The 16,447-nt window shown below is 38.1% G+C and overlaps 1 protein-coding gene across 1 annotated transcript; it reads left to right on the top strand.

The window, feature by feature from the left end:
* Window positions 1-3,346: 3,346 nt before the first annotated feature.
* Window positions 3,347-16,322, top strand: oafb (OAF homolog b). Its single transcript, XM_079816324.1, has 4 exons — window positions 3,347-3,936; window positions 9,171-9,305; window positions 10,486-10,666; window positions 13,667-16,322. The coding sequence occupies exons 1-4, from the start codon at window positions 3,712-3,714 to the stop codon at window positions 13,927-13,929; spliced, it is 804 nt and encodes a 267-aa protein (XP_079672450.1). The 5' UTR covers window positions 3,347-3,711; the 3' UTR covers window positions 13,930-16,322.
* The last annotated feature ends 125 nt before the right edge of the window (window positions 16,323-16,447 follow it).

Raw genomic sequence — 16,447 nt, 5'->3', positions numbered from 1 at the left:
TCCTCTCGTAACCCTTGGCCTGTCCACCGTCAAGGGTAGTGAGGAGGGAGGAGCCTCCAGGTCTGTTTCTGGCACTGAAGGGTGTCGTCCACGACCTGGAAAGCTCCTCATGCACCTCCGGGAAGAATGGTACTGGGGCGGGACGCTGAGAACCAGCGCGACCCCCCCCCAGAAACCAATCATCCAACCTAGAAGGTTCGGGACGTGGTGGAGGGTTCCACACAAGCCCGACCTTTTCGGCGGCCCGGGAAAGCATAGCCGTCAACTCAGGGTCCGACTCAGCCGTTGCCATTCTCCCAGAGGGAGGCAGTACAGCTGAATCCTCATCCTCCGAGGACTGGAACTCCCCCTCTGATGCTGCGATAGACATCTGCTCGTCCGCGGGCGCTCCGAAAGAGATGACTGGGCGCCCGTGGGCGGGACCAGCGATCTCTTCCGGTGGCGCCACCGGCAGCGTTGCTTGCGAGGGTTCAGGGACCTGCGTAGGGACACTAGGCGGGTTTGTCCTGAACGTAATCCTCAGGTCACCCCGGTCATCCGTCGAAGTAGGTCTATCCTGGTTAGGGATAGCTCTAGATCGAGGTATGGGGAGGGGGACTCCGCCTTCCCGGAGGTAGGTGAGTCTTGACCTAAGCACCGCAATAGTCATGTTCCCGCAGTGAGAACACGAGCTATTCACAAACGCTGCCTCAGCGTGCTGTAAGCCCAGGCACGTGATGCAGTGAGTGTGGCCGTCAGCAGGCGAGAGGGAACGACCGCATCCAGAAACGCACGGGTGGAATGACATCTTGAAAAAGACGCAGTGTCACACCCGTGTTGCTCTTTTTGTGAGGAAACGCTCTTTTAAGAGAGTGCTGAAGCACCCAGGGAAACCGCGGCAACACACAGGGAATAGTGCAGCCTGTGTTTGCACTCAATTTGGGAAACGCCCACCGAAACCAACAGGTTTGCTGTGATAACAGCAGTTGTTTCACTTGCAGCTGAGTTCGCGGTCCCGCTGGAGAATGCCGTCACACCAACACAACGTTCCTCTTCCTCTCTTAGAATTCTCTTGAATCGCTGAATGAACCAGGAAACAGTCTGCTTACTTCAAACGCCGTTCGGCTCCGAAGTGAATGACGTCAGTGCGTTGCTCTCGCTTCCTGTTTATACCCGCGGCGCGGGGCGGAGCGCGAGATGCAAATCTCGCACGCCAATTGTTCATTGGCCTGTTCTTAAGTTCTCGAAGCTGATAGGGGCTCTCTGAAGGGATCCCAATTCGTCGGTAATTACCGACGTACGTCGTAGTGACCGACTGAAAGGGAACTCTGAGTTTTGGGTTTCAGAACAGCTGAATTGAGGTAGTTCAATCAACTCTGAGTAGACTGACTCTGAGTTAAGCACATGCACTCCAATTATGAAAAGCCACGATCACTGGAGCTCCGAAATTACGATTCACCATGGCAACAGCACCCAACAAAAAGATGTTTGCATACTTCCGGGTCAATGTAAGTTTAATTCTAAATTATTTTAATTAAGTTTAATTTTCATGGTTTCCAAAAAGCAAAAAAAGAATGTGGCAGCAGCTAAAAAATAAAAATAAAAACATAATTCAATCAGGTAAAGCTTTAAGCATAAAATGTTCATGGGTGTATGTTTAATGTCCAATGTGCAGCAGCTTTTCCCACTAGACCCTTTTCACAGACTGTGATGACGTGTTTTAATACTCATCAATATCGTAAATCCTGCAAAGTTTTTTGTATTTTTATTTTTATTTTAAATGTATGTACATTTATAACACTAATACTTTGTATTATATTACTTTTGCATCAAATTACAAAAAACAAGTTACCGCTGCTGTGAGGGTGTTTCTAATACAGCGTCTATGGGAGTGATGGTGAAAATTAACATCTTTCTCTCTTTTCACTTCCGTTATCAAACTCACTCTATTTTTTCCCTCTTTTTGAAAGTTGTGAAATCACTATTGTGGAATTTTTTCTTTTGCTATTTGAGCAAACGGGGACACATATTTAATGTATTTTCTCATTCACCGCTATAAAACTATGATGACTTCAGCTTCAAAGAAACCCGGAAATGTGAAAAGGGTCTATGCTCTTTTCACATAATGAAATGTTCTCTGATCCCACCTGTTACATTTATTAATTAGTGTAATAATATTAACATCTGACTTCTACTCAGGCCAGCCAAACACCAGAACCACTGACAGATGAAGAGGAGATGGAGGAAGAATATTAACATCCAACAGGAAAACGAATAAAGTATTTGTAGGAAATAAAGATGACCATACAAATTGTATTTAACAGCTGTGGTGGTGGTTATGGCATATATCTCGTACTACCATCTGGCAGCATCCTTCCATTCCATACAGTAATCCGTTTTCAGAAAGTGTGATGATGGGAATATGAGTGTCATCAATGCGTCCAACCACTGGAAATCCTAAACGAAATTCTAAATATTAGGTTACTTCTAGGTTTATCAAGTGAACGTCAGGATCATTCCTGTATAAATGGACATGCCATTTTTGTCAGTGTGACAGTGTCCTCATGATGAAATATGTGCAATGAATGAATGTTCCTGCACTGCAAAAAAATGCTTTTCTTATGTATTTTGTCAAGTGGCAGATAATTTAATTTGTTTTAAGTAAACTTTGCTTACTTTAGATTTAGTAATACTCAGTAAGAAAAGCATTTGTGGCATTTGAATGAATGAATTAAGTATTTAAACACCGCTGGCACTTTAAAAAGGGGAGGAGACTGAAAGAAACTCTGGGTTAACCAAAGAAAACCTGCTCCTGACCAGGTACAGAGTAAGTTACCCTAGTAACTGACTCTGAGTATAAGTTGCCTCTCTTTTAGAAACGGGCTTGACTTACCCTGCTTTCTCGGGTTTGACATACCTCCCATTCTGAAACAGAAAACCCAGAGTTTCCCTTATTTCAGGGTTAACATACTCAGAGTTTTCACTTAACCTCCTTTCTGAAACGGACCCCTGGTCATTAAACAGAAGGTTAATATTTGGGTCATTCTCAGGAAAAAAAATATAATTTCCCCCCATTGTGTCCCCTTATTATTACTCATATAATTTACGTAATGCTAAACTTAATAACATTATTTTAGAGATTGAACTCTGTTTAGTGTGTAATGCAATGCAATGCAATAAATTAATAAATAAATAAAATACCCATTTTATTTAAACTAAATAAATACAAAATAATTTAAAAAAAAGTATGTTTTATTACAATACAACACAATGTGAATGCACCACAGTTGTCAATCCAGTAAGAGGTTTTGAAATCTGAGCCTGTGTCTTTAAGAAGTGGCCCCATGCAGTGTTGGGAGCCCGAGGCGCCTTCAGCCAAATTACTGAAGTTCAGAGGAAGTGACGGGGAATACAGGAGCTTTAAGAGTTAGTTAAAAATATATATTTGCAGTGAAGAATGTATAGAAGAAAACTTTTCTTTTATAAGTAAACGTGTTTCCGACTATCTAGGCTAATATTAGATTGAAATTCAACTTTTGATAGAAGCGCAATTTGTTTGCGATCATCATTTGTTTGCGAGCTCCGTGTTTGCCAACATCTAGCTCATTACGGACATTACCTCTTTAAACAGTAGTTTGCATTCGTTGTCCACAGATTTGTTTAAAGTCATTTACTTTGACGATATGTCCCATTGTTGTGTTAAATGAGTTCACATCCTTAGTGTCTTTTGTAATGAACGCGAGAGTGACTTTGCCGGCTTCAGTCCAGATAGCGTTTGTCGTGTTTACGCTGGTATTGTCGGTAAGTGTTTGCTCACAGTTGACGGTGCTCGTTCGTCTCAACGATGGTCAAATAACGGAGGAGCTTTTGGAGGCGGACAGTGAGAAGGACATCATAACAGTGGAGTTCAAGCAGGCAGACGGGACTCTCATCACATTCCTGTCTGATTTCAAGCGCGTGAGTTAAATACAATTCAACCACCATAGAGCTGTGAATGAACTGAAAACATTGCAATCCGAGCACTGCAACTATAACTGTGTGAGAAGAAAAGTCAAGAGTGCAAAAATGATGTGTTTGTTGGACATGCACCATTAGTGTTCTTGGAAGCACCTTGGAGTACAGTGTAGGCTAAATACAACTATAAGATTTCAATGTTATCAGAGATAAGCATCTAAAAATGCTTTTCCTTATTTAGGCTACAGTGTGATCAGATAAAATTACTTTCACACACATGTATATTATCAGCTCTTTATGGATGTTATTTTAAAGGTTTGAAAGAACTTTAAAGTGGCAGTTTGGGATTCATATCGAATCCTCATTTTAACAGATCTTTTTTAGTTAAATTATATTGATATAAAAACTTTTTATTAAATTTAGAGACTTTTCAGGATCACATTTTATTCTATTTGAAAAAAAAAAAAATTCATACATGGAAAATTGGAGGATATCAAGCTGCCATTTGCCAGAAAGTTATGGAGCCAAATTCATGCTGTGGGCTGTATGGGAAACATCAGGCATTAAGAGCAGCCAAAGAAAAACAGAGCAAGTTCAAACACTGTTCATGTTAGTTCACAGTGCATTCACTAATGTTAACAAGATTTTAATAATGCATTAGTTAATGTTGAAATTAATGCTTTATAAGTGCAGTTCATTATTAGTTCATGTTAACTAATGCAGTTAACTAATGTTAACTAATGAACCTTATTGTAAAGTGTTACCATGAATGTGAATGATATGGATGCAAAGGCAAAATGGTGATTACCACAAAATTAGTTTTACTCCCTCTTTTTCAAAAATAATAAATAGAAAAACACACAAGGGACAGTAAGGCACTTACAATGGAAGTGAATGTGGCCAATTTGTTGTTATATCCATTTTCATAACACCATGAACCCTAAAGTCTTAAATTATGATTTAAACAGCTTTAAAGCTGAAATACACACGTTTTAATAGAACAGTTATTGTGAATGTCACATACTACACATACACTTTTCACATACACATTGTTTCAAAGCAGCTTCACAGAAAATCGTGATGTTAATGTTTTTAATATCTTAGCATCTTCATTCAGCACATTTAGCAGAGTACGGCTGGTTGATAATATAGTTTACATTTTGCAGCAATACAAGTAATCGAGAAGTTGAGGATAAATGCAGATATAATATACTGGATGTATGAGGAGAATGTTGGACATGCGTATATAGTCATAATATAGTTACATTTTGCTACGGAATAAAAAAATAAGGCAATTGAGATTTGTACAGTATTTGCTAGTAGTGGGATGGACCACCTTTGGTCTTCAGAACCGTCTTCATTCTTCTTGGCATGGATTCAAGAAGTTGCTGGACACATTCCTCCGAGATTTTGGTCCATATTGACATGATAGCAAACAGTGTTGGCGATTTGTCGGCTGCACATCCATGATGCGAATTTCCCATTCCACCACATCCCAAAGGTGCTCTTCTACAGACCTCAGTTGTAACAATTGCTTATTTGAGTTACTGTTGCCTTTCAATCAGTTTCTATCAGCAGCTTGTAAGTTTTTTTTTTTAAAGAGACTTTGATTTGTTGCTGTTAACAATTGTTAACAATAATATGCCACAAGTGCTGCCGATTCAACCTATAATTCCTTCCAGAAAATTCCTTTAAAGGGTTAGTTCCCCCAAAAATTATTTACTCACCCTCAAGCCATCCTGGGTGTGTATGACATTCTTCTTTCAGATGAATGCAATCTGAATCATGTTAAAAAATGTCCTGGCTCTTCAAAGCTTTAACTAGTTTCCAGCGGTCAGTGGTACGCATCGATTTACGGCTAAAGAGTAACCCTTGACGCATGTGCTGAGGAACACAGAAGCGATAGGGGATAGAGCAAAAAAAAAACACCGGTCATGAATTAGAAGTCTAAAATTAGAATTTTTAAAGAGAAATAGAGTATTTCGAGATAAGAGAAGAGGGGCTTGAATTTGTTGCCCAGCCCTATCCGCGAGAGGCATCAAAGCGTGCGATGCTCCTGTAAATCGCGTCAAGGGGTTACTATTTTAGAGCAAGTCGACTTGCGTACCGCTGGAAGCTAGTTATTTTAGTCTATAAAGATTTAAATATGGATATTTGTCTTACACAAACATGCACTTTGCTTCAGAAGGCCTTTATTAACCCCCCAGAGCCGTGTGGAGCAGTTATATGATGGATAGATGCATTTTTATGGACTTCAAAAACGACACAACCATTCACTGCCATTATAAAGCTTTGAAGAGCCAAGACATTTTTAATATAACTATTTTATTCGTCTGAAAGAAGAATGTCATAAACACCTAAGATGAATTGAGTGAGTAAATCATGGTCTAATGTTCATTTTTGGGTGAACTAACCCTTTAAGAGCAGTTATGACTAATTTCAACTATTAGGACCCTTGATAGATGAGATTACACTTTTTCTATGATTTCATATCTCTGTTTAACAGAATCTACAAGATAACTATTATTTTCTTTATTTTGAGCAAATGAGTGTGTTCTCTAGCTGACATTTGCACTGCTCCAGTCGTATTCAGTGTGAACGCTGTGGTGCAGTTACCGCTGGGACGGACGCAAAGAAAAGCAGTATTGTTGTTATGAAAGAGGCTGTATTCTTGGTTTTGTGCATATGGGAGCAGTTAGCATGCTTTGCTCTGGGTAAGTTGGTGGATTAGCTGATGCTCGGGGTCATGGTAAGAGTTTACGCTTCAGTTGCATGTGCTCTGAAAAGCTGGTCTGTTTATAGTTAGACTGGGGCCTCTTGCTTTGTTTTAGTGTTCATGAAATGAAGGCTTTTTAAAAAATGATTTGTGTTACAGTGACTTTTTTTTTATTTGGATGCCTCTCCCTCCCAGTCCAAAATTACGTTGTTCACATTCATCATTTCTCATTCATTGTTGATGGAACTTATTCTGTGAAAATATAGTAAAATCTAAAAACTGCAAAAGACCAAGACAAAATATATTTATTTTCTATATTCAAATTATGAAAATAAGTTCTAATATATCTTGTGCAATTTCGCTTTTAAGGTCAATAAATTTAGCTTTAAAAGGTTAGTTCACCCAAAAATGAAAATTACTCACCCTCATGTCGTTCCAAACCTTTAAGACCTTCGTTCATCTTCGGAACACAAATTAAGATATTTTTGATGAAATCCGAGAGCTCTCTGACCCCTCTATAGACAGCTATTTAATTCAGGGGTTCTCAACCCTGGTCCTCGAGGCCCACTGTCCTACAGAGTTTAGCTCCAACCTTGATCAAACTCACCTGCCTGTATCTTTCTAGTAATCCTGAAAAGCTTAAAGGGGTGGTTGCATGCGATTTCACTTTTTTAACTTTAATTAGTGTGTAATGTTGCTGCTTGAGCATAAACAGTATCTGCAAAGTTACAGCGCTGAAAGTTCAATGCAAACGGAGATATGGTCTTTTAAAGTTATGGCAGTTTATTGCCTACAAAACCCGGGATGGTGACATCATAAACCCTTGCTATTAACATAAACACTGCCCCCGCGAACACGCAACAAAGTGGACGAGGCCACGTCGCAGTCACTACGAAAGAGAGAGAGCTGTTGCAGAACTACAAACTACATTTGGCCATCTAACCAATCTAAGAACATTGAGTTTTTTGGAGGGATGGGCTTCATAGAAGCAGGAAGCAAACAAGCCGTTCAAAGGACAGTGGAGACAGCGGTGTGGAATAAAGGTAAAATATAAGAAAAATACGGCGTGTCACTTATTCAATGAACACGATCTCACAAAGTTCTGTTATATTAATCAGTGAAGCTGACGGCACAAATAATGAATCTCTTATTTACATAATGTCTACACTTTATTAGAGAGGATTAGCGCGTGTGCAGAACTGGACAACAACTCGAGCGGTGAGTGGAATTAGGGCTGGGCGATATATCGCATGACATTGTTCGGCGCATCTCGTCAGTAAAGCCAGTTCCTTGATTAGTAAGGCAAGGCAAGGCAAGTTTATTTGTATAGCACATTTCATACACAGTGGCAATTCAAAGTGCTTTACACAGAAATGAAGTTAAAATAGTTATAAGTGAATAAAATAAAAATATATATAGTATAATAGTTATAAAAGGAATTAAAAGGAAATAAAAATAAAGATGAAATCCCCTATCTGGGGTGGAAGAAAATGGAGAGTCAGGTTTACTTTAAAAATATTTGTCAGGTAACTGTGCGTTTAGACAGTACCCTTACAGACAAATCTTCTTGGCCTAACTTGAGGGTGTTCTCTAGATGTTTTACCCGCCAGAGCAGATCTAAACGGGTCTTCCTCGCACCAGAGCGAGTACTCAAAAAATATTTGTCAGGTAACTGTGCATTTAAACATTACCCTTACAGACAAATCTTCCTGGACCGGAACACCAGGGCTATCTACTTTGTTCGACCGTCAGAGCGGATCTACACGGTCCTTCCTCTTACCACCAAGGCTATACAGATCTATTCGTCAGAGCAGATCTAAACGGATCGTCCTCGCACCTATGTGGACTCGAACCACAATAACATTTAACATTTAGTAGTAAATCGCCATCACCTGCTTTCAGATGGAGCGGCATTTACTACACAGAGCCGTAGTTCACTGACAAGCTGAGCCATATCGCATTAATTATCGCAGGCGATACGTCCGTTTGCTCAAGTTCTTTAAAGCAGGACGAATTCGGATTGACTGTTAATGAATCTATTGCTCATCAGCTGGAAAAAAAAAATGCTCTGAAATGGTTCCAACAATATCTTTTTTCTGTGCTGTAATCGTTACATTTGTGGTGTGAACTGCTATTCTTTGATATTTAGAAAGTTCTTTAGAACTATATCTTTAACGTTATCATTATAGTTATCATCCTAGGTGTGAACAGACCTTTAGTGGAAGACGTTGTATGTCTGCGATGCAAAAATAAACACGTCAGAGGTTTATACAAAAAAAAAACATTAACATATACTCTTATCTTACACAACGGATCCCAAGTAAATGAATATTGTTTAAGGATTCAATATTTTTACTGGACAATAATGGATGTCTGTACTTCTAATTAGCATGTTCTGGAATTTCATAGGAAAAGCATCATGATAATCATGATCATAATATCCCCTAATTTTGTTTTTGAAATGTAGGTTTGTCTTGTGACTGTGTCTAAGCTTACATGTTCTTAATTTTTTTTGTAACAGCGTGTGAAGATCTTTCGTGCCCTGGTGCTTGGGGAGCCAGAGAAGGGCCAATCACAGTATCAGGCCCTCTGCTTCATCTCACATTTGGAGAATGGAGAGCTCATCCCCAGTGAAGCCATGGCTCGACTCAGACAGGTCCAAATTTAAAGAATTTTTTAAGCACCATCTGTGTCACTTTGCTGAAAAGACCAGCTTTTAGGCTAAATCCAGTCCAAGCTTGAAGGGACAGTTCACAATTTCATAAGTAAATAATTGACTCACCCTCATGATCATGCCATTCCAAACCTGTATGCGTTTCTTTCTTCTGTCCAACAACACTGAACTCCATTTACTTTTACATTTTTGGATAAAAAACACTTTGTCCCAAAAATTGGCCAGCAGCAGCTGACCAATTAAGACCAGCACTTAACTATTCAATTCGTTTTCCTTTTTATAAAAAAAAAAAAAAAACAGTTCTGTGCTAGACAAACTGAGACTTGTTACAGCACTTGCATGTTGTTGCCCCTTGTTTGTCTGATTGCTTCTATTGCTCTCCTCATTTGTAAGTCGCTTTGGATAAAAGCGTCTGCTAAATGATTAAATGTAAATGTGTGTGTGTGTGTAAGCCAAGGGACAATTGTCTGGCTATCACCAGACCAAGCTCAATTTAAGACTGAACGTTGGTCTGGGGAGTCTGCTATGTATTTTCTACTGCACAAGAGGCATGATAAACGAGCATAATTCAAATGACTCTGTACGGAATTGGATTGTCCTGCAACAACCCATCGCTTCTCTATCCGTCATCGTGTTAAACCCACCAATAGCGTGCCAGGTGGATAAGCCAGTCTGTGATTGGTTCCCGCAAAAGTGTAACAGAAGCAGTAAAAATGAATGTACAGGTTTCCAGACTGAGTTGTAGGGCTAAATCAAATCGCCGGCAGATCAGGTTGGGTTTACCCATTCTATAGGGACATGGCATTGCACAGGAATACACATTACATTTTAAAGTGTATCCACAATCTAAACAAGTATTGAACCATTGATGGTGTATTGTTAGTACTCTTATGGTGATGATACACAGGGCAACTTTTTGAACAATGTTACTAGGCAATGTTGCCGTCAACGGTCAACCAGATAAGACACGGCCCATGACCGATCTAAAGTATCCAGATAGAAATGTGTTGCCCATTCCCAATGGGAAAGTGGCCAAGCAACATTGCTTTGTAACATTGCCCAGCACATTGCTCAAAAAAGTTGCCCCATGTATCATCACCTTTAGGTATTGTGTGTTAATATCAATGTATTACTTCTTATGATTGTGGTTTGAACTCAACAGAAAAACCCTCATGTGGTGCGGAGTGCGGAGGAGAGACGCGGTGTAGAACAGTTCACAATGAACGCGGTGCTCAACATGAGTGGCTCCTGGCACCTCAGTACTCACATACGTAATGTCTGCAGGGATGCACGAGACCTTGTGTACACACGGCAGCAAGATGTCAAGCACTGGCGGGACAAAGGTTAGATGAGAGGGTTGCCACTTGGTGTTCTTACACAAGTTGATGCAGTGCTGTAAATGTATGTATTAATGCTGCCTCTCACTTTCTCTAGTTGTGATTACGAGGTCATCGTATTAAAACTTTGACTTGTGAGGACGTTCATATCCTTTTTGTAATATTTTTTAACTAGGAAACTAGTATTTACGATAATTCCGATAGCACGTGAAGGCAGCTTAAGCCCCTGCCCTGTGTGCAGTGTTAATTTTGACAGCAAATTTTGATTTAGTTTTAGTCATAGTCTTTTGACTAAAATGCCATTTAGTTTTAGTCATATTTTAGTCACCTGAATTATTTTTAGTTTTAGTCTAGTTTTAGTCAACTAAATATCATATGATTTTAGTCGACTAAATCTACTGTAGATTTAGTCTCCTAAAATCTAATGAGTTTAGTTCAATTGTAATACATTAAGCATTTAAGCTCCATTTAATTTTGACATCATTTTGTTTTTGACATTAAAAATACACGAAAGAGAGCACAATTCACTTTTTTGTTTGTTTTTTAAAAACATTTATATAGTTTTTATAACTTTGTATTTTTGTTTTAGTTAGTAGGCCCTATCAGGTAAAGCTAAAGCTTCAAATAGGTTTGTTTATTTATTTATTTTTATTTCAGTTAACATTTATTCAAGTAATGATTTTTTTTTTATGGTTTTAGTTAAAGGGTTAGTTCACCCATAAAATGAAAATTCTGTCATTAATTACTTACCCTCATGTCGTTCGACACCCGTCAGACCTCCGTTCATCTTCGGAACAGAAATTAAGATATTTTAGTTGAAATCTGATGGCTCTGAAAGGCCTCAATTGGCACAATGGCACTTTACACTCTCAAGACCCTTAAAAGGTACTAAAGACGTTGTTACAAAGTCCATCTCACTACAGTAGTTCTAAAATTTTCATTTTTGGGTGAACTAACCCTTTAACTATTATAACCCTGATACTTTATTGAATATGTGTCAAATACTGGTCTTTCCTCCTAACTATAAATTAAATGGGAATGAAAGGAAATACAGTTTATTGTGTAACCAAATATGAATATATAATGTGTGACTTTTAATTTATAAACAAGCTCGAAATACACATTGACTCTTATTTTGAAAGGTCTGCGCCTCTATTGCAGTTGCAGGAGCTCATTCAAGTTCAGATGAAGACATAAAATATGCATTGTTACAACCGTCTAAAACATATTACTATGTAAACATTGTCATTATTCATCAGCATTAGTTCATATACAATGGCCTGGCATAAATGTGCGCTATTCATTGATTGAGCCGCTCTGGAGCGCTGGATTGGGGATGCGGGGGTGAGCCTGTAGAAGCGCAACAGCGCCGTGTTTTCTAGCGGTTAGATCAGCACGTTCAAATCAAATGTGCGCATCTGTTACACAGGACATCAGTTCTGACTGGATCTCTTCCCTAATCGACCCTCCCTAACATTTTCGTCTCGTTTTTTTGTTGACGAAAATGACAGTAAGTTTTCGTCATAGTTTTAGTAATCCAACACTAGTTTTTATTTAGTTATTGTCTCGTTTTCGTCAGTGAAAAAAGGTTGTTGACGAAAATTATGACAAATTATTTGTCAACGAAATTAACAATGCCTTTGTGTTAAGAATTTTCTGCAATACTTTTGTCTTTTGTGCCTGAAAATTTCAGGAAACCTTCTGAAATTTCAAGAAAATAATTACACTTAGAATAAATATTATTGTTATTATGGAATTATGGAATATTATTATTGCCACATAATATTATGCTGGCTTGATCTACTATTTAAAGGGTAAGTTCACCCAAAAATGAAAATAATGTAATTTATTACTCACCCTCATGCCGTTCCACACCCGTAAGACCTCTTCATCTTCGGAACACAAATGAAGATATTTGTGTTAAAATCCAATGGCTCAGTGAGGCCTGCATAGCCAGCAATGACATTTCCTCTCTCAAGATCCATTAATGTACTAAAAACATATTTAAATCAGTTCATGTGAGTACAGTGGTTCAATATTAATATTATATTATAATAATATTATATAAAAGCGACAAGCATATTTTTGGTGCGCCAAAACCCCCCGAAATAACGACTTATATAGTGATAACCGATTTCAAAATGAAGATTCGAACCATTAGGAATCAGCGTATCGAATCATGATTCGGATCGCGCGTCAAACCGCTAAACTGCTGAAATCACGTGACTTTGAGAGAGTGAGAGAGTTCATGGAGAGTGAAAGTGAAAGAATGAAACGGAAACAGGAAAAGGGAAATGAGGCTATGGAAATGTCAGAGTTAGTTAACCGCCTGAATAAACCCATCAGCACCTTGGAAACAAGGGGTTATACAAGCTTATACTTAACGTCTGTTTAGTGCAGTGGTCTCAAACTCCATTACTGGAGGGCTAGAATCCTTAAGACCTTGATTAGCTGGATCAGGCATATTGATAGGGCTGGACGATTAATCGAAAAGTAATTGGAACCTCTAACCAACGCAATTTTCAATGTCGGTTATTTTGTTTTTTAAATCCTGTTAATACTTTCCCCTTAAAAATCATTCTAGTGTGTAGTCATGTGACTCCACCCCGTCCAGTCAGTGGCATGGAAGCAACATGGAGGCGAACTCAAACACACACATGCATGCACAGTCAAGCAATTCTCAGAATTACGAGATACGAGATTTATTCTGTGGTGGAAACAAGCCTCCATATAATAGTGAGAATTGGACCCTAATCGTATCGACCCCAAACTTTTGAACAGTAGTGTGTGTATTTATTTATTTATTTAGTCAGTCAATCTGTCAGTCATATTATATATTGCATATTATGTACCCGTTACGTTCAAAATGTTTTTTGGGTTAAAATAAATAATTATGTACTTAACCTGCAAATATCATGAGCATTCTGCATTATGTAAAGTCAAAAAAAAATGTGCAATTTTTTTTTCTGTTAATTTTATTTGAACCCATCATATTTCTCTTTACAGGGGTTGATGGTTCAATATTTAAGGTCTTTCCCCAGAGTCTGAATGTGAGTGTCTTGCAGAGCTGCAGCTCCACAACAGACCCATGGCAGCCCTGCGCCTGCACTTACAGGTTAAACCTGGAGTGGTTCCCCTGCCAGCTGAAGTACTGCCGGGGTCAGGGGCCCAACCCCTACAAGTGTGGCATTAAGAGCTGCAGCAAAGGCTACCAGTTTGACTTCTACACACCCCATAAACAGCTGTGCCTTTGGGATGAGGACACTTAGTGCACCTGAGAGAAAATTATATTTTTTTTTTATGGGAAACATACTTTTGTGAGGTACTCTACAACAAAACAGAAGCTTACTTTTACCTCAAGGAATAATTTTGATAATGAGATTATCTAGAAATGACTTGTGCACTTCATTGTATTGAAAGCAACTAAACATTTTGTCTGACTTTTATGCATTGAGTGAAAGAATGGATATTGTGAAGTGGATTGTCAAGCCATTTGTCTTTACACTTTTGGGCATCACTACAATGATACCTCAGGGCAGAAAATACTGTCTGTTAGCTCTTGTTTTTACATTGCTGACTGAATTTTTTACATGTTAAAATATTTGAATGTTAAAGTATTAGCTTTCCATAACATTCTTTTTGTTGACGATCAGGGCCGTTGCTAGCCATTCTGACGCCATTGGTGCCCCCAGTCAATTTTTAAAAAGCAACATTGGAATTAATGTGCAAACCCTGGTTGCTAAGAAATTGTTCTCAGACATAACTATATAATTATTACGTGTTATTACATTTCACATGAAAGTAATAAGAACAAATACTGATTCAGTGCAGTTTTTGTTAGTCATTGATGCTTGAATTTCCCATTTAAATAACGTGACGCTATGCCCTCTGTGTGTATGACACTATGAGAGCAGAATGGCTCGATTCGGCATTCAACACCATCCGTAAAAATGCGTTCAATTCAACAAAGTGATTTAATAAAGGATGTAAAATGAATGTTGTGAATTGGCACATTTTATTATAGCATTTTTAAATTGGCTGTTAAAGTTTTATATGGGACAATTACAAAACACACTGATTCTTTTAACAATGCATTGGCGCCAAAACCTTTTGAGAACGTAAGAGAAGAAAGCTTTATAGAGTCAAAATATAACTGCACACTCACTTCAGCATTTCATTGCCTCTAACATACACAAATGCTATCTGCATGATTACCCGGCTGCCACAAATACTACCTTAACAAAATACAGATTTGTGCACTTTTTACATACCTGTTTTTTTAAATTGGCCTTTAGTTTGAATTTAGCTTTACTGTATAGTTACAAAAGCATTACCTTGCCAAAGCATTGACCGAGCTCTTTGAACTAATGGTGCTGCGCGCTCCAAACGCAAACTTTTTTGACAGTAATTGACAGTACTCTGATCCAATGGCATATAGGAATCGTCAGATTGACAGTTCTCTGATCTAGTAGTGTGGGGGAACTAGTGGGGGCGGCAATAACATTTTAGGGTGGCCATGACACCCTTTACACACAAAAATCTAGTTGCCGCCCCTCCACTGATGGCGACCAACTAGTTTGCCTATGCCTAAAAACGGCCCTGTTGAGGATATAATAAGAATAAAGGAGAGTATTTTGATGAATATTCAAATCCTATTGTACAAAATGTTTACTATGATGTCTGAATGTGTATGTCTTGGTTTTCCTTTGTATTTTTAGAAAGGCATAAGCTATTAGTTTAATATAACTTTATTATGTTTTTTTTCTTACTTTGTTTTTACTGTGTTGTCTTCACTTTAAGTTGTGTTATGATTCTGCCTACTGCATTGTCTTGTCATGCAATAATCTGCAACATTTTGCAGCAGTCAAAGTAACATTTGATTGTTTACAATATCATCATACATGTTTTCAAAACGATTCACATTTTTGCTCTCTGTTTATGAAGCGAGAGTAAAGCTGTAACAAAAGGCCCAAGTGGCAGCGAAGATGTTTTCTCTGAGCATATTGTGATGTCTATTTATTGCAAATTTATTCAGTAGATACCAAATTCCTTATTCTCAGCTAAGTTGCTCTCTAAAGCCATGACTAATGCTAATTTACATTTCAATTGCAGCTGTCTTATGAAGAGTCTTTTGCTTTGGTTTGTGATATACAACATGGATTGTCATTCTGAAGATATGGCCCACTATTCTCATCGCGTGTGCTTGATGGCATCTGCTATTTTCTCATTTATCATTTTAGACCTTTTTCTGTCCAGACTTTTTTTTTTAATTGTAGTATGAAAATATTTACAAGAAAAAGTATTTCTAATGGTTTCATTTGGTTCTGTATGCCAGATTATTTCAACATAAGTGTACCAACCAACCAGTGTTGTTTTGTTGTATTACCAGTGTTGGGGAAAGTTTCTTTTAAAAGTAATTAATTACGATATTGTGTAAATTGTGTTACTTAGTTACTTTTTTATGAACAGTAATGCATTAAGTTAATTTTACGTTACTTTTCTCATCTGGGCTGGGGTTTCTTGTTTGTTTTTTAATAACAAAAAAAAGTTTTGCTAAAGCCTGTACAAATACCCACACTTTGCACAATTGATCTACTTATGTGCCCTACAGTTGTGGTTAGAATTATTGGCACCCCTGTAATAATAAATAAATGTGAACTTGTTTATTCTTTTGCTCTTTCATTTAAAAAATTGCAAAAATTTGACCTTTAATTGAAGTAAAAGAATTGAAAGTGGGGGGTATATCACATTATGAAATGTTTTTTCTCCAAAACACGTTGGCCATAA

This window comes from Gobio gobio (assembly GCF_949357685.1).
Source record: "Gobio gobio genome assembly, chromosome: 4".
Lineage (NCBI taxonomy): Eukaryota > Metazoa > Chordata > Actinopteri > Cypriniformes > Gobionidae > Gobio > Gobio gobio.
The sequence above is the reverse complement of the archived record's forward strand: the minus strand, read 5'-3'. Positions and strand labels throughout refer to the sequence as shown.